The 17,666-nt window shown below is 61.8% G+C and overlaps 1 protein-coding gene and 1 non-coding gene across 8 annotated transcripts in view; one reads left to right on the top strand and one right to left on the bottom strand.

The window, feature by feature from the left end:
* Window positions 1–3: 3 nt before the first annotated feature.
* The window catches only part of GATA3 (GATA binding protein 3), a 30,292-nt gene continuing 12,629 nt past the window's right edge, over window positions 4–17,666 (top strand). Inside the window, exons 1-3 of one of the 5 annotated variants that reach the window (XM_038530158.1) lie at window positions 4–176; window positions 10,247–10,945; window positions 13,363–13,899. In XM_038530158.1, coding sequence (XP_038386086.1) covers window positions 10,705–10,945; window positions 13,363–13,899 — 778 coding nt within the window. In that variant the 5' untranslated portion in view covers window positions 4–176; window positions 10,247–10,704. Of the gene's footprint in view, window positions 177–8,319; window positions 8,422–9,443; window positions 9,724–10,246; window positions 10,946–13,362; window positions 13,900–17,666 lie in introns of those variants that run through there. The other 4 variants (XM_038530157.1, XM_038530161.1, XM_038530160.1 and 1 more) reach the window with 4 other exon arrangements.
* On the bottom strand, window positions 1,815–6,106 carry LOC119871091. Of its 3 annotated transcripts, none has more exons than XR_005355339.1 (3): window positions 6,009–6,106; window positions 3,597–3,760; window positions 1,815–2,906 (listed from the first exon to the last, which is right to left on the bottom strand). It is a non-coding gene; the product is annotated as a basic proline-rich protein-like (transcript). The 3 variants fall into 3 exon arrangements; XR_005355341.1 differs by lacking the exon at window positions 6,009–6,106 and adding an exon at window positions 5,801–5,913; XR_005355340.1 differs by lacking the exon at window positions 6,009–6,106 and adding an exon at window positions 4,343–4,599.

Below are 17,666 nucleotides of genomic sequence, written 5' to 3'. Positions count from 1 at the left end.
CGCTGGAAGCCCGCGTGAGATGCCGTAAGCAGCTGGGGCGGTTAGGACCGCAGCGGTGACCGGAGTGGCCAAGGCTGCCTGTCATTTCTGCCTTCGGATCTCTGGCAAGTCAGGAAAATAATAATAATAATAAAATAAAATAAAACACAGCTGGCCCGCGGGAGCAAAATACCCAGGTCAGTGACTATCGTTTTCTCTCTAACTCTGCCCTCGCTTTCCCGGCTCCACGTGGAGAGAATTAAGGGGCGGTCTAGACGCCAAGGGGACAGCTGCCCCTGGAAGAAAATGAACTAGACCCCAGGCTTTATTATTACTTTTTTTTTTCTTCCGCGGGCACGGGCAGTCTTTGGCTTTCTGCAGTGACCTTGGGCGAGCATGGTGGGTGCATGTGTGTACGCCCTTGGTGGAGAGCGAGCTACGGAGTGAGGCATGTGGAGACAAACTAGACAGAAGTGTGAGAGACGGTCGGAATGCCGGGGGAGGGCTGGACACACGTCTTCCAGTGCAGGGAGGGCCGGGGACCCGGGGAGAGAGCCCGCCGAGGAGAAGCAGCTCAGCCTTCTCCCAAAGGTGGCCGCGGGATGGGAGTGTCAATTGCGTGTTTATTTTCCTCTGCTTACGAGTGTGAGCTTGGGCTCATTGTCTCTGCATATAATTAGGGAAACAGCTGTGCGCTGTGAGATAAAAGTTGGGAGTCCAGATGTGAGGGCATCTGGCATCCCTGGAGAGCTAGTGGCCCCGAGGCACCCCTGCTTCCAGGAGCACCCTGAGTTGAGCGAGAAAACCACGACCTGTAAGAGAGGGTGCCCAGGGTCGTGGGGGAGCAGGATGGGCAGCAGGGGCGAGGACTCTACTTTCTCCTGGGACATCGGACCAACAGACCTCCCAGCAGTCCCTCAGTCGGAGGCAGTTCCCGACGGAGGAATCGTGAAAAGGCATCGGAAGTTGAGTGAATCCGGACAGGAGAGGGGCTCTGGTCCACCTCTTCTTCTTCCCGGAGACCCCCCGCCGGCGCCCGAGGAACCGGCCCTGGGCGATTCTGTCCCGGGGCCGTGGATGGAAGGGAGTCGATCCCCACCCCCGGATCCTCCCTCGGGTTTCCTTCCCCTGTTTCTTGGCTATTTTCTCCTTCCCTTCTTGCCTGCGTTCACTAGGACACTGGGGCAATGGACAGGAGCTTATGAACTTGAAAGTGGCAACTAATAAAGTAGCATTGGCAGCCCTCCACCCTTCGCGGTTGTGGCAGAAAAGGTGTGCGTGTTGGGGGGCGCGGGCAGGGGGAAGGGACGCTGGTGGTCCCCCCCCCCCCCCACTGCCTTCCGAGGCAAGGAGACCCGGTCAGGCCCCTCAAGGCAATCCAGGTGCCTGGATGCGAGATGCTTGCAGGGCCCAGCGAGGAGGGAGCTTACCATTAACCCTTTTAAACATGTGTGTGATTTGGGAGAAGAGAATAGTTGGCTGCTCGTTCGGATGGGGACGGGGTGTGGCGACCAGGTCAGCGGGACCAAGCCCCAGGTGGGTGTCAGCTCCCCTGGGCTCCCATTACCGACTCCCTTGGGGGACCGAGGAGGAGGGCCAGCCTCCAGCTTCCAGCCGGCAGCCCTGGCAGGCCTAAGGCTCCTGGTTTGAGAGCCCAGCTGCATTCAGAGGATGCGGGTGAGTGGCGCCTGGTACATCATCTCCCCAGGCCCACCCTCCGTACTATAGGAGCTGTCTCTGCCAGCACCCCACCCCCACCCCACCGGGGATGGGGTGGAGGAGGCGGGGTACTCGGACACTGGTTAGTCCGTCCTGCCAAAAGCCCAGAGACAGGGGAAGCTGCATTTGCCTTTTATTGCTCTTTCCACCCTGCCTTTTCGCAGCTGATATATGAGGTGGGGGTAAGTCGGGGGTGCAGTGAGTGGATGGGAGTGGGCGCCCCTGGGCACTCATTGGTGGAGCTTCCTGTTGGGCCGCCCAGCAGCTCAGGGCCACACAGAGAGAGAGCCTCAGGAAGGGGCAGGTATGTGGGAGGCGGGTGGCTGAGAACCCCTCTTTTGGAATTTAAGGCGATTTGTGTCCGGGGACCCGCCGGAGGTGGCGGGGAATTAGGAGTCCTGGTGAGGTGTGTGGGGCCAGAGCCCCAAAGCCCAGTGTTCTCTAGCGCCCGCTCATTCCCATCACTTCTGGGCTCCACTAAGACGTTGTCTCCTCCGCCTCTGAGCCTTTTCACACAGAAATGTGCATTCGTTTTGTGGTACGTCTTTGTGCATGAACCGAGTATTTCCGATCACCCCTTCCTTCATGGTGGGGGTAACCGGAGGGAGGTTTTTTTAACCAGCGCGGCGAGGCGATCGGGGAAGGGGAAGGGGTTGCAAGTGCCAACCCCGCTTCGCTCCTGGTCGCTGGGCAGACTGGCCTGGCGGTGGTGGCGGGAGGAGGAGAAGGGGACGAGGCCTCCCTGGGTGTCCGTCGCTGCGGGGCTGCAGGCACATGTGTGTGGTGGCTGTTTTGTTTTATGTAACAAATTGCTTGAGGTCCACGAGGTGGCAGACGGCGGAGAAGCGAGCGTGAGCCGGGGCGGCACGGTGGGCCCGGCCGGGGAGCGAGGGCCGGCGGGGTGAGGGCCGGCGGGGCGCAGGCACGCGGGGAGGCCTCTTGCCCGCTCTGGGCCCCGGGCGCTCGCACACTTTCCCCGGTGGGGGGGTGTCCAGCGGGTGGGGAGGAACAGAGAACACTTGGTGCTTTTGGAAGCTCGCCTCTTGTCTGCCGATTTGGAGGAAATGATCTTCCCTCGCTCCTCTCCGTGTTGTGAGCTCTCCTTTCCCTTGAAGCGCGCTGTCGAAGGTCCGGGAACAAACACACCCCAGGGTCCCGGCTAATCCAGAGAGGTACAAACACAATAGCTCCGGGATAAAGCCCTCCTCCTGTAATGACAAATTTTCGTGGCCAGAGAGTCGGGTAAGGTGAGCGCTTGAGGCTGGGAGCTGGGGCCGGCCAGGGGCAGTGAGGTGGCCGGGTTGATCGGGGAGCACCCGGGGAGCAAGGGGGGTGCAGCAGGTGGCCCAAGTGCATCCCTTCTTGCCAGAAAAATACAGGGCCCTGGAGTTCCCGTGGGTGAATCCCACACTGCTGACAACTTCCCCGGGAATCCCGAATGTTTCAGCGGGTGGCCTGAGAACCCCCCAGGAGGAGAGCCTGAGTCTACACTCGGCCAGCCTCTACCTGAGGGCCGGTGGTACTGCTGGGAGCTGAATCAACGGCCTGTGGCCCGGGAGGGACGACCCGACCCGCTGGAGCCCCTCTGTCCCCAGTCCCTTCTTCCTCTCATGGGGCTCCCACTGTCCCCCTAGACCTCCAAGGCCAGGAAGGAAGGACTGCAGGAGAGGTGCGACCTTCCTGCAGGGTGACTGGCTTTCCTTCCGAATGGTCCTCCAGGGGAATCTTTCTCTCCTGCCCAACACTGGGGCTCCCCCCAAATGCCACCAACCTGTGCACTGTTACCCTCGAAAACAGAAATCCCCTGTCTTCTCCCTCTCTCTCTCCCCCTTTCCGCTGCGCCCCTACCTAATTTTTTTTTTATCTCGATACAATCTTTTTTTTTTTTTTTTTCTCACCGGAGGAGAAGAGGGTAGCGGCAGAGTGAGGGCCAGGATCCCCCAAGCTGCAGGGCCCAACCTAGCGGTCGGGAGCAGAGCAGGAGGGGGTAATCTGTGAGCGCATCTCCTCTCTCTATGACTCTCCCCATCTCTCGCTGCTCCTCCTGGCCTGGGCGGGTTTCCTTCCGAGTTTTAAACGATGATAGATGAATAAGCAAAAAAAAAAAAAAAAAAAAAGGTGAATCAAACCATCTACCCCCTCCAAAGCGATGGCTCATTTCCCAGGGCAGGTGGCAGGTAGACCCTAGGCCTGAGGCGGGTGGGCGTGGGAACCGGGAGCCGAGCTGCGCGCGCGGAACTCTTTTCGCTTGAGTACCCGTGGGGCTCCCCCCTCGGACGTTTCCACCTCCAGCATCTGCACTCAGTGAGTTTGGGGTCCCCCCCTTCTCTCTTCATCCCCCAAGTCCCCTGCTCGCCGCCTTTCATTTGCAAAGAACAGCCGGGGCCCTGCCCACCGCCTCGCTGCTTTCTCATCACCTCTACTTTCCTCCCCATTCCCTGCGTTTTCAGTTCATGCGGGAAAGAGAGCGGGGGCTCGGGTGCGGGCTGCAGAGATGGGGACGCGCTGCGTGCCTCCCGGGGCGCCGCGTCCCAGCGGGCTCCCCCCTCCCGGGTGCGGCGCTCGCCCGGCGGTGGCGCCTGGGGCCGTGTCCCCGGCGTAACCCTCCAGCCCTGCAGCCTGCGAGCTGTTTATACAGCTTTACCTGCGCTCTTCTGTAACCAGTCAAAACCCTCGCCTGGCCGCGGTAACCTAATCCGAGGGCCGAGGCCGCGGAGGGGGGAGGTGTGTGCGCGCCAGAAGGGGCTTCTTCTCCCTTCCCGATTGGGAAGGGAATTGGGTGATGGAGGCGGGGGCCCTCGGGCCCCGGAGGAAGGAGGCCTGTCTTCCACGGCCGCGCCCCGTCCGCTTCTCTCCCTCTAGCAGGCACCGGGGACCGGGACGCGCGCTGCCTGCAGGGCCGGCGAGGCCCAGGGCTGGTTTCGCGGTCCCGGGAGCAGGACCAGGGCGCCCTCCCCCGCTTGCAGCTGGCCCCCGCCCGAACTCCCGCCCCTGGGGCCGCACCCCCGGGGCAGGGGCCCGCACCGGGCCGGATCCTCCCCGCCGGCCTCCCGCCGTGCGGAGCGCCCCGGTGCCGCGCGCTGCCAGCGCAAGGAATCGAATTAAAAGCCTCTTGGCGGTTATTGTCTCTCGCTAATTGCTCCGACAATGGCCACTATTAAAAGGGAGACACCCCATTAAAGGCCCCGCCGGGCAGCGCTGGGCTCGGGGCGCGAGCCGGCCGCCAGCCCGAGGCTTGCAGAGCGCGGGGCCGCGGGCCGGGCGGGTGCAGGGCGCGGCCTCGGCCCCCCTCGGCTCCCGCTTCCTCCCCAGACGTGCAGCGAGCGCGGCCGCCTCACACCGTTTTTGTCGACCGGTCGCAGGCAGGGAAGATTGACCGAGCTGCCCCGGGAAGGGCCGCTCCCGCCCCAGCCCCGGCTCGCCCGGGCCTCGCGGCCGCGCTCCGGTTGCTGGCCCCGCCGCAGCCCCGCGCCCTCCCTGCCCCCAGCCCCGCAGGTCCCCGGCTTCGCGTCTGTCTCGAGCATCGCGGCCGGGTCCGCCCAGGCCGGCGCCGCGGCTCCGGGGGGAGGGACGCGGCGTCGCGGCCCGGCTCCGCTTCTTGCTCCCGCCTGCAAATATTTGCTGCCTCGCTGGGAAATCCGACTATTTTCGCGCGCGCTCCGCTGGCAAAGTTCCTTAAGCAAACACGCTCCAACGACCGCCCCGGGCGGCCCGCGGCACGCCCGCTCCCCGTGCGCGGGGCCCCCGAGGCTGGGCTCCCGGGTCCCGGCCGCGGGCAGCGCGCGGGCACCTCGGCCCCGCGGAGCTCGCCTGGATGCGCGGGGCGCCAGGCTCGGGTGGGGGCCGCCGGCCCGCGTGGGCCTCGGCTCTCTGGGTCCCGCGGCCGCAGGGGTGAGCTGGGGGCACGCGCCTGCCCGGGGCGCCGCCGCGGGCTCGGGTTCCCGGGCGGGGACGGGGTGGCCCAGTTCCAGGCACGGAGCCCCTGCCGTCCCGGGAGGGCGGGTGGGAGGGACCTGTACGCGGGCATGTGCTTGGGGGTGTGTGTGTGTGTGGGCCCCAGCTCGCCGCCACCGGGGACAGCAAGCCAGGCTCCATTTCTTACCCTTTCCCCAAGAGGGCACACACACCCCACTCAACTTGACGCCTAAAGCAGCCGCCTCGAGGCCTGGCGATGGAGACGGGCCGACCTGGCCCCCGCCGCCCCGCGCTCCTGGGGGGTGGGGGGGGGTGTCCGGCCGTCGCTCGCCCGGCTCGGGGATGCTTGCCCCCAGGGCCCCAGGCCTGCAGGCCGCTCGCCGACCGCCCCTTACCCTGGTGAGGGAGGCCTCGCGCCCTGCAGGAGCCCGGGGCCCTGCGGCGGCGGCGGCGGCGGCGGCGGCGGCATCCTCCTCCTGGGTCTCCTCGCTTCCTCCACCGGCGCTCGGCCGGCTGCTCCCGGGGAGGAGGAGGGGGCGGCGAGGGCGGGGTGGAGGGGGGCTCGCTAGCCCGGGCCAGGGCCGGGGTGCCTGGGTGCCTGGGTGCCTGGGTGCGGAGGGGCCGGCAGGCCTGCGGGAGGGCGCAGAGGCGCCTCTGCAGGAGGCCAGGATGCCGGCCTCGCGGGTTCCCGCGGCGGGGGAGCCTGGACCACCTCCCCCCCCGCCCCCGCCCCCGCCCCCGGGCCTCGAGCCCCCTCCGCTCCCCCGCCCGCGCCGGGAGGAGGAAGCCCGGCCTGCCCGTGCCGGCGAGGCGGGTCAGGCCGGCGCCGGGCCTGGCTCAGACCCCCGCAGCCCGGCTCTGCGCCTCGGGCCACGCGCTGCAGCCGCGCCCCGGCCTCGCTCCCCGCCCCCCGCTGCTGGCCGGCGGCTCCCGGGGCCGACCTCGGCCCTCCCCCCGGGCATCCCCCTCCCCTCCTCTTCCCTGCCCACCCCCCTTCCCTGCGCTCCCGGCTCTGGGGCTGGGCCCGTGACGTCAAACCCAGTGTGGCGTCGGCGAGACTGGCCGGCGCGGGCCATCAAAAGAGCAACGTCCTCTTTCCCAATTACCCACTGTCAGTCCGGGAACAGGGGCGGACCGGCTGGGAATTAAATGTTAAATACCCCCTACAGGCTGGCTCCATTACACCGGGCATCCCGCCGCAGCCCCCCACGCCTCTCGGCCCGCTGCAAACCACCCAGACCTAGGGCCTTCGACATCTTTTATTTTTCCAAGGTGTGGGGAGGAGGTGGGGGCGGGGGCGGGGGTGGGGGCCGGGGTGGGGGCGGGCGGCCTCTCCTCCGCGGGGCGGCCCGACCCGGCGCTTTGAATTAAACCGGACGACGCCCGCCCCCCAAGTTCTGCGCGTTCCCGGAGAGGCGCCGCGCCGGAAGGCCTCCTTCTCCCAAATATTTTCCCTTTGTCTTTTAAAATTGTGCTAAGCTCACAAGTTCACATTTTCGAGTCCTGGCGTCAGCAGCCCTCCCCCTCCTCCCCCCTCCCCCGGGATGGCTCCCTTTTTTTCTCTTTTTTTCCCCTGGCTCCCAGGTCTCGCCCCAAAAGGCCACCTTTGGGACTCCCCGCGTGGACTTTGAACCGGGGTCCGGTCTGGCATCGCCTCGACCCGGGGCTGATTGATGCGCCGAGAAGCGCTTTTCATGTTTATTTTATTTTATTTTTTTAATTAAAATTTTTTTTTTTCTCCCTGTCTGCTCCCATCCTTAATCTTAATCTCGGGGAGTTTGAGCAAAAATGTGTGCGCGCTGGCCTGCCCTTGTTTATGAAGCGGTTTCCGGTGAATGTTAGACAGAAACTAAATAATTAAAAGGTTCGGAGAGCACCGCGAGCAGTAGAGGCTGGCAGCTTGGCTGGCTCTAGAGGGAAGTGGTCAGAGTGAGGGGAAAATCGATGCTGCTTTACTGGGCCGCCCTAATAAACGGGAACTAAATGGGCTCCGGAGAAACCCGTCGCGGGCGGGGCGCTGTGTGTTCCATTTAGGAATCTTCTTCCGTCCCGTATCTTGAAACTCAACCCTGATTTTTTAACAAACATCAGAGTTAAGAAGACGGAGCCTCCAAACCCAAGATGGGCAGGACCCGCGTTTCCACCACTCAAATAAATGTCACTAATCTTTCTAAACACGGATTGTGCATAAAAACGAGGCATCTCTCGCTCGCCCCTACCCCAACACACACACCAGCCGAAGGCTGAATATTGATGATTTTCCTTGACCTGATGGAACGAATCCTCCAGAACTTACTTTTAGGGACGGTCTCTTCTATTTCGAATTTTTTTGGTAATTTGTAGAGGAGCAAAGAGGGAATAATGGCTTTCATTCAGATGAGACCCCAAATTCAGCTCTTAGTGCCGTCCGTGGGGAAGCCTGCGGGGGGGGGGGCACCCACACTCTCCTCGCACACAGGGCCCTGGGGTGAGCAGGAGGTGGAACCTGAGTCTTCCCCTCCCCGCCTGACCCCTGCTCGCCCCGACCGCGTTTTCGGGACGGGCGGCTGCAGAAGCCGGGGCGCCGCTAGGGGATGCAGTGGCTCAAAGGACCAGGCGAGGCCGGGGAGGTTGGAGCCCGCGGGGCCGGCCAATCGCGGCCCGGCCGGAGCCTCGCCCGCTGATTGGGCCCCGCGCGGCCCCGCCCCCTCGAGGCCCCGCCCCCCACCGGGGCTTCTGGAGCCGCACCCCCTCCGCCCGGGGCTGCGGGGCCGCGCAGCGCGAGGCCGGGGAAGGTCGCCGCAGTCCTGCCCGCCGGCCGGGACGGGGGTAGGTGGAAGGGGCCGGTCCCTCGGCTGGGGCAAGACCCCGGGGCGCTGGGCGGGGAGGAGGGACAAGTTAGGCCACTGGAAAACAGACTGGAGTTCTTTCTTTGCAACCACTCCCGCCGGCTCTTAGGGGGCTCCTTAGCGTCTCCCTCTCTCTCTGTCTCCCTCTCCCTTTCATTTTCTCCCATCACTCCTGCCACTCAAGTGAGAAGCACGCACCGACCCCAAATATCAGGTCTAGACGGGACAGCTGCAACAGCGGGGACCTCCTTGCGTGGGGCTCGCGAGCACAAAAGGCTGGGGGGGAAACGTTGACAACGACCACCAGGGTCACCGGGACATCCCAGTAAGGGTTACTCCTCTTGCCCCACTCCTCAAGCCTCTTAGGCAATTCTCTCCAGAGGCAAACCTCAAAGGACTTCGGCATTAAAAAAATAATAATAATACTTTCTGATCCGTGGTACATGCACAGAGCTCCAAAAAAAAAAAAAAAAAAAAGAAAAGAAAAAGAAAAAAGAAACAAACAAAAAAAAGCAATCACCTCCCCAAAACCCTGCATTGAATTTAAAACCAAGTTTGGTCATTAAGAGAAAAAAAAAAAAAAAGTCTGAAAAAGAAAGGCCGCCTGTAGAAATGTACTTTATGAATGGGGCAGGCCGGCTTCCCCGGCACGGAATAATCCACCGAGCCGGAATGAATTGGCAGGAGCGGGAGCCACAGTTAAAGGGCCAGAGCGCAAATTCCCTCCAGCCCGCCCCCTCCGCCCCAAACCCCGCGGGCCTGGCCCACCCGGGCCGCCGCCCCTGCGCCCCCGGGCCGCCCTCCGCGGCGCCCCCCTTCCGGTCAGTGCAGGGGCGGGAGCTGGGGCGGAGGGGTGCAAGGCAGGGGGGCGGCGGGGGGGGCGGTGAGGTCCTGCAGCGGGTTTGGGTTGCAGTTTCCTTGTGCTGGTGAAACTGTCCCCTCCTCGCCAGCGCCAGGCTCCTCCCCCTCGGCGCGGATGACACTAGAACCTCCTTAAGTTCTGTCGCGCCACAGCTGTCTGCGAACACTGAGCTGCCTGGCGCCGTCTTGATACTTTCAGAAAGAATGCATTCCCTGTAAAAAAAAAAAAAAAAATACTGAGAGAGGGAGAAAGAGACTGAGAGAGAGAGGAAAAGAGAGAGAGACGGAGAGCGCGCGCGACAGAGCGAGCCACGCAACCTGACCGAGCAGTTTCTGGTCTCCCAGGTCACACGCCTCCTCCTCCTCCTCCTCCTCCTCCTCCTCCTCCTCCTCCTCCTCCTCCTCACTGCTCGCTACCCAGGTTGGTACTAGCAACTTTTTTTTTTTTTAAGTTTGATTTTTTTTCCTTCTTTCTTCTTTTTTTTTTCTTTTTTCTTTCTTTTTTTAAATTTTTTATTTTTTTCCCCTCCTCGCCCCATGTGGGAGGACTTTAACACACTTTAAACCCTGCCGTCCTCCTTGGGAGAGTTTCTCGAGGCCTGGAAGGAAGGTCCGGGGATCGCTGTCCCCGCGGAGGGGGGGTGGGGGAGGGAGGTGGGATGCTGGTGGTGGTGGAGGTGGTGGAGGTGGCGGCGGCGGGGGGCGAGGGAGGGAGCTGTCGGGCCGGTGCCACCGCGCAGTGGGTGCAGGGCCCTGGTCCCCGGGCGGCCGCGTCCCGGTTGGCCTCGCTCGGGAGGAGGCGTGCGCGAGCGCGCGTGTGTGCGCGTGTCCTGGGTGCGCGGGCGCGGGGCCGGGCGGCTCGCGGGGAGGTGGTGCCACTTGATAAACTCAGGTGCTCGAGTACTTAGGAGCTCATCCAGGTCTCCCCCTTCTCTCCTTCGCAGGTGACCCGCGGAGAGCCTCAGCCTCGGAGCCGCTGAGCCAGCCCCGGTGCAGAAGAGCCTCCTCTGCAAAAATTCCAGCCACCTTCGCTCGCCCTCCCCTCTTTTAGAATTTGGTGCCCCCTCCCCTTTATCTTCCCGTGCCTATATATATATATATATATTTTTTTTTTTTTGGAGTGGGGGGAATTTGCTTCTCCTTCCTCTTCTCCTCTTTGCCAAACTACTGCTCAAATATATATTTTTAAATCTCCTTCGCTCACCTTTCCTCCCCAGCTCTCCCTTTGCCCCACTGCAAACAGATCACTCGACACCCCCCCCCCCGCCCCTCCGACGGCAGGAGCACCTGCAGGGCCTCGGAGCCCCCCGACCCCTCCCCGCCCCGCCCCAGCCCGACCGCCGCCCTCCCTCTCCGCGCGCGGGTTCCGGGCCGGGCGAGAGGCGCGAGCGCAGCCGGGGCCATGGAGGTGACGGCGGACCAGCCGCGCTGGGTGAGCCACCACCACCCCGCGGTCCTCAACGGGCAGCACCCGGACACGCACCACCCGGGCCTCGGCCACTCCTACATGGACCCGGCGCAGTACCCGCTGCCCGAGGAGGTGGATGTACTTTTTAACATCGACGGTCAAGGCAACCACGTCCCTTCGTACTATGGGAACTCGGTGAGGGCCACGGTGCAGAGGTACCCTCCGACCCACCACGGTGAGTGCGCCCCGGGTGCGGGGACCCCCGCCGCGCCCCCGGGAGGCGGGAGCAGGGGGAGCTCGGGGACCGACCGGGGCGGCTGGGGAGACCCAGCGAAAGCCCCCGAGCGCCGTTCCTGCTACAACCTAAAAAGATTGGGGCCCGGAAATGGGCGAGGAAGCAGTCTCGGTCGCCGCGAGAGTGTGTTTTTTAAAAAAAGTCGCAGCAGGCGTCCCCCCGCGGCCGGGGCGCCCGGGCCTGGCGCTCACCTGGCGGGCGCCCCGCGGCAGCCCCCGCTCCAGGTGCGGCCGCAGCTCCGGGGGGTCCCGGGCCCCGCGCCGGCCAGACCCGCCCCCGACCTGGTCCCCTCAAAGGGCTCCGCTCCCCCAGGGATCCTGTAGTTGCTTCTGGGGGCGCACCAGGCGGGGCGGGGGTGGGGGAGGAGGGGGTCTCTGCCGGCGTGCCTCAGTTTCTTTTTTCCCCCCCGGCACATTTTTCGGAAAGGCCAGAAAAAATTTTTGATTCACATGCCTTGTGTTTTGACCTTTCCCCCAGAGCTAGTGCATTCGGTTCCTAGGCAGGTCTGCTGGCCCCTCGGCTCTGAGGGCTGGAATTTTGAATTCTGGTACTTGACAGGGTTTGGTGGAGGGGCTGCTGCCTTAAATTGGACACGTTTGAAGCTAACTGGATTCCCGGCTGCACAGAATTTTCCTGCGTCTTTGCTTTTAGGTTGCCTCATTGCCTGCTCCCGGCAACTCTTGCCTTACTCTGTCCTCCGGCCTACAACAGCCCCAGTAGGCTCCCCAAGAAGATTTAGGATCCACCAGGGTTTCATTTTACATGGGGGCGATTTCAGCTGTCTTCTCTTTTCCTTTCCTTTCCTTTTTTTTTTTTTTTTCTTTCTCTTTCACCTTGAAAAGTTTAGCCGGGCTCCGAAACATTAAGAAATCCAGCCCTGCGTAGATAGAGGGTTGGGAGGTGTGTGTGTGTGTGGATAAAAGCTCTAAGCTTTGCAGCGGGAGTGGGTTCCTAAAGGAGAAATAGAGGCACCCTTCCAGGCGGAGAAAACGTGAGTTGCTCTTAGTCCGGGCGACCGAGGTCTTCCCTGGTCCCCCGACTCGGAGCCTGACTCGGCGCCAATGACAGAGCCCCTCCGGCAGCAGGCGTCGTCCGCCCTGCTGTCACCAGGTTTTAAACAATCGTTTCTGCGGATGGGGCGCTCTTTGCCCTCGTTCTGTGCAGATCAGCAGTTAAGTGGAAATGTGGTAGATGCAGACTTAATATTATTTACTATACTACTTCCTGCATAACATGAATCTTGACCCTTGGCGTTCAGAGAACTCTCCTTCCCCCTCCCCTCCCCTTCCTCTCTCAAGATTTTAGTTTCAGTATTGTTCTTAATGGTTAAATAGAATGTCAAATGCTGAGGCAGGTAGTGGATTAAAAAGATCAATAAGTGTGTGGATTTGCGCCCGCAGTTTGCATTTGCCCCTCTCAGGGTGTATGGACTTGCCGGAGGGATGGCCAGTCCTAAAACTGTGAATTTCGCATGCAGGAATTTTAAACAGGCTCCGTGAATAAGGGAGATCTGTACAGACACAGGACTTTTGTGTCGCAGGGGCTCAGGTGAAAACCCATGCTTGGCACCGGTGGAATCACAACTTTGAGGGCAAGATGGGGTTTACTCTGTTTTTCTTCTCTAGGATCTGGGAGGGTCAGAGAGGCAGGGTCCTGCCTTGGAAAGTTCCTCCAACAGTTTGGGCGGTTAAAATGCCCTTGCAAATCCCATTTCAGGCCTTGCCAGTTATGAGCGAGCGCCCAGGCAGGGTTACTTGAAGGTAACCCCCAAATGCTCCCTCTCTTCCCTTGCAAGCCACCCTCCTTCCTGGCGCTGGGCCTCGGGAGCTGGGCCTCTCTCTGGGGTCCGTGTATTTTCCTGGTGTGGAGCAGTTGTGCGGCCAGGCTCACCCCATCAGGCCTCATTATTCACAGCCGACTCTTATCGGGTCGGCTGGGATTAGGTCTGGGATGGGGGCCGCTGGGCCATTGAAGGAAACCAATAAATCAAGTCAGGTTCCAGAGAGGGACCTCAGGGGATGCCATTTAGAAAGTCTATCTGGGGAAACCGAATAAGCCCAGGGGCTCTCCCCACTGCCAGCGGGCACCTCCTGGGTGTCGGGCCCAGGCCCTTGATGCTGCTGGATTGCATGGGACGGTGGGGTGGGAGGGAGGGGTATACGGGGTGTGCTGGCCAAGGTAGGGGAGGGCCGGCCTGGACTGAGGCGTGGGCCTGCGGCCAGGTGCAGCGAGTGTCAGGGCTGCCCCGGCCTCCCGGCCGGGTGCAAGGGGGAGAGCCGCCGGGGTGGCCGAGGTCCTGGGGAGCTGCTCTCACGGGCATTTCTCTCTCCTGCCTCCCCGCCCCCCTCCCCGCGCAGGGAGCCAGGTGTGCCGCCCGCCTCTGCTGCACGGATCCCTGCCCTGGCTGGACGGTGGCAAAGCTCTGGGCAGCCACCACACCGCTTCACCCTGGAACCTCAGCCCCTTCTCCAAGACGTCCATCCACCACGGCTCCCCGGGGCCCCTCTCCGTCTACCCCCCGGCCTCGTCGTCCTCGCTGTCCGCGGGCCACTCCAGCCCGCACCTCTTCACCTTCCCGCCCACCCCGCCGAAGGACGTCTCCCCGGACCCGTCCCTGTCCACCCCGGGCTCGGCCGGCTCGGCCCGGCAGGACGAGAAGGAGTGCATCAAGTACCAGGTGCCGCTGCCCGACAGCATGAAGCTCGAGTCCACGCACTCGCGGGGCAGCATGACCACCCTGGGGGGCGCCGCGTCCTCGGCCCACCACCCCATCACCACGTACCCGCCCTACGTCCCCGAATACAGCTCCGGACTCTTCCCGCCCAGCAGCCTGCTGGGGGGCTCCCCGACCGGCTTCGGGTGTAAGTCGAGGCCCAAGGCGAGATCCAGCACAGGTAGGAACCTTCTCTGCCCCCCCTCAACCCCCTGGGGCAGGGGGCCCGGGAGGGGGTGCCTCTGGCCTCCTCCCACCTCTCCTCCTCAATCCGGGGCAGGGAGGAGGGAGCTGGCTGGTGTTGCAGACCTTTCCTTGCGAGATTTGCTTTCTTCCCTTTCTTCCAGCGGGGTGGGGAGGGGAGGGGGGCAAGAATGAGGTGTGTCCTATCTCACTGCAGTCCTGGGAGCAGAGGGGAAGTGGGATCTAATTTACCCACCCCCACCACCACCACCACCGTGAGCTGGGAAGGAAAGAGACAAACAAAAACAAATACCCTGTCCTGCCTGCTTCGGGACCTTTGGGTTCTTCCAGTAACCTTTAGCCAGTTTCCAAGACCAAATGGAAAGCCCAGGGAATAAATCTTTAGTGTTTAATGCTAAAACGAAACCTCCTGGAACCTAAACAAACACAGGTCCCTCCTATGACCCCCCTGGCCTCTGCGGCCGGCCGTCTGTTCCTCCGGGCTCAGCTCGGAGGGGGTCATGCAGGCAACACAGGACAGCGCTGTGCACAGACAGGGATAAATAAAGCGTGTGTCTGTTTTTGTGGAGGGTTGGGGGGGGTGGTGGGTGGTGGTGCAGGCAGGACCCTGGCAAAAGCAGCAGGCGTATGTATTCTTTGCGTGGAAGAGGGGGACCGTCGCCCTAACTTGTGGGAGAGAGGTAGGCTCTGTCCCCCCAGGGGCGACTGGAATGGAAACAAGCAGTCCAGTGGGCCGGTCACCTGTGGTGACGGCACAGGCAGGGGCAGGAGGACGTCTTAGGACCTATTCCTCGACCGAGCCGCAGCCAGAGGAGGGAGGGAGGACTGCACGACGTTCCCCAGGTGTGGGTCTCCGCTTCCTCTGCTCATCCTCCCTCAAAAAAAGCACCCCCTGCCTAAAAGCGCGCTGCATCTTTCTTCCCTGGGTGCACACGCTTTAGAACCAAACACCAAACCCACATGGAATACATCTTGGCTTTCAAAATAAAACAGGTCATCGCCAATCTTCCTCCTAACCAGAGTGGTGGACAGACCTGGGGATTCTCTCCCTGTGATTCAGCTGTATTTTAAAAGGTGGTTTTTCGAAGATTGTTCTGTCTCCCTGGGTGGGTCCATTTGCGGGGGGCGGGGGGGGGGGGTGTCTGTCCCGGCTCATTCCAACGTGTCACCTCTGCCCTCTACCTATAGAGATCCTACATACAAAGCAGTGGTGAAAATCACTTGTCTTGGATGGGTGGGCCGAGCCGTCTTGAAACCGGGTTTGCAAAAAACCCGGGTTGAAAAAACTTCCGAGGGAGGGCTCTGGGAGCCCAGTGACCATGAGATCAGTTTGCAGGGTTTTTTTTTTTTTTTTTTTTTTTTTTTTTTCCAGGGTGACATTCACTCCAACTGCCTGGGCAGGACTGTCTCTATTTAGTTGATATGTTTTAGCTAATCCAATTATTTTCAGACTGCTGCACGCGACAGTTGCATTGTTTATCCCGCGCCAGGAACTTTAATAGAGTCCGGATGCGGTTAGGCTGACAGAGAAACTCAGACCTGCGTGTTCAGTACATGAAAGTCGGCAGAGGGAGAGGGAGGTAGGCTAGCTGGTGGAGTCAAAGAGAAAGCGAGGGGAAGGGAGCACAGGCGGAGAGAGCCACGTGGCCGCGCCGCCTGGCCGGGGGCTGGGCCCGGGCTGGGTGGCAGGGTCCCAGGGAAATGGGGTTCAGCTGCCCCTGGGGTGGGGGTGGGGGACCCGGGCCCAGATCAGGCCTGGAGGACTGCTTTGCCAAGAGAGCAAACCGATGCACGTTGAGGTAGCGATGGGAATTTTTGTACTTTTTTTTTTTTCTTTGGTTTTTGTATTTTAAAGTTCTCTTTTCTGGCAGCGCAGAGTTTTGGGGGGAAGATCGTGGTGGCCGAGGCCGGAGTGGTGGTTAGTGTGGGGGAGGGGACAGGACGACTTTTCTGGTTTCTCTCCCCTCCGGGTGCACACACCTTGGGCTGGTCTTTCCCTTTCTCTCACTCTTTCCTTCAGCCCCAGAGCAGTTGGGGGCGGGGGGCGGGGAGGGAGGAGAGAGGAGCTGCACTCCCCCTGCGCCGGAACCAGAAGCTGCCTACGGACCTCATCTATTGTATTTTTTTTATTATTATTTCTTTATTTTTATTTTTTGGTAGGTGGGGAGCGGAGGGCAGACATTGCCATTTGGCTCTTTACTTCCTCCTTCTTATTCCTTTCTCACAATCAGAAACCCCAAAGCAGCACACCTGGGCAGCCAGGGAGCTGGGACTTTCGGGAGTGTGGGAGTGGGGAGGAGGGTTTCTAGACCCTTCTGGGTGGAGACGGTGGAAATGGCACAGTTCTTCAGGGAGTTCTCTGGGGTTTAGAGGTTTAGTGGTTGCTGCCTTTTTTTTTTTTTTTTTTTTTTTTGAACTCTGTGCAAATGCACTTGCCGAAGCTGGAGGCAGGAGGAGAGAGGGCTGTCGTCGTCGCGTTTTGGAGAAACGGTTGAGGCAGGTGGTTAGGGCACCTAGTGCCTCTCTGAGGCCGCCGCCGGGCTGCCGGTGCCCGGGTCCCTCTGCAAACAAAAGAGAAAAGCCTTTTAGCCAAGGGCCCTTCCGTGGCTGCCCTCGGCCTCCTGGGACATGGGCACCTCGGCCCACCTTCCCCTCCGCAGCCTCCGGCCCTGCTCCTCCCCTGCCCCTTCCAGCCGGGCCCCAGGATTTCAGCTGGAGGCCCAGGGGGGTGCTTGAACGTGGCTGTCGGGTGTCGGGAGGCCCCGCGGCGCGGTGGCTCTCCTGTCACCTAAGACAGAGGTGCCTGTGTGAGCCGCTCCCGCGGGCAGAGAGCGGGGACGCGGAGAGGGGGCAGGAGGCAGCCAGGGCCTCCGTTAGGAAAATGGGTGGCTTGCTGAAGTCACAGACTAGAGGCAACAATGAGAAAAGGGGGGGAAAAATCAGCAAAAGCCAGACGAGGCAATCGCGCAAACTTGCGGAGTGAATCAAGATAGAAAATTGCTCTAGTGTGCAGAGCCTCGCGGGAGAGGCAAGCGTGGCGAGTTCTGAAGGTCCCTCTGAAAAGGAAGCTGTCATCCTCCCTGCTGCCTGACAAAGGAAAGGAAATCAGTCTCATCACGTCAGGGCCGGGAGATCCCCCAGCCCCGGGTGCCCGGGGGGAAGGCTGCCAGCCCCACGCCAGCTTCCAGCTTCGGTGGGGACCGGCCGGGGATCCACCCCACCCGAGCTGCGGCAGCCAGTGGGGGAGGCAGGGGCCAGCCCCGCAGGAGAGGGACGCGGTGACCAGGGACCCCAGAGGCCCCGCCTCGGCGGATGGGGAGGGGGCCTGGAGCCCCGGTGTCGCTGCCCCCCCAGAAGGGGCTGCCCCGGGGCCTGCTTGGGGCACTGGGGCCGCAGGACCTGCCCGCCCCCTGGCTGGGCTGCAGCAGCCCCCGCCTCCCCCCCTCGCCCTTGCCTCTTCCTCTGGGCCCAGGCCGCAGGCTTCTGACCCCCCAGTGGAGGGGGCCTGGATGTAACTGAGTCCCCAGCCTTTTTTGAAGACTGTTAGATACTGTTGGGTACCTGGACATGTGCTCCTGGCTCGGCTCGGGTTTGTGAATAATGCCAGTGACTCGTGGGAGGCTCTCTGTAGACCCTGGGTTGAACAGCTTTTTGGAATTTGGGGGGAAAAATATATATATCATTTCTCTTAACTCCTTACATACTTTTTTTTTTTTTTTTAAAGAGGAAAGTAGACAAAAACTA

This window comes from Canis lupus, chromosome 2, assembly GCF_011100685.1.
Source record: "Canis lupus familiaris isolate Mischka breed German Shepherd chromosome 2, alternate assembly UU_Cfam_GSD_1.0, whole genome shotgun sequence".
NCBI lineage: Eukaryota > Metazoa > Chordata > Mammalia > Carnivora > Canidae > Canis > Canis lupus.
This window is presented reverse-complemented; position numbering and strand designations above follow the sequence as displayed.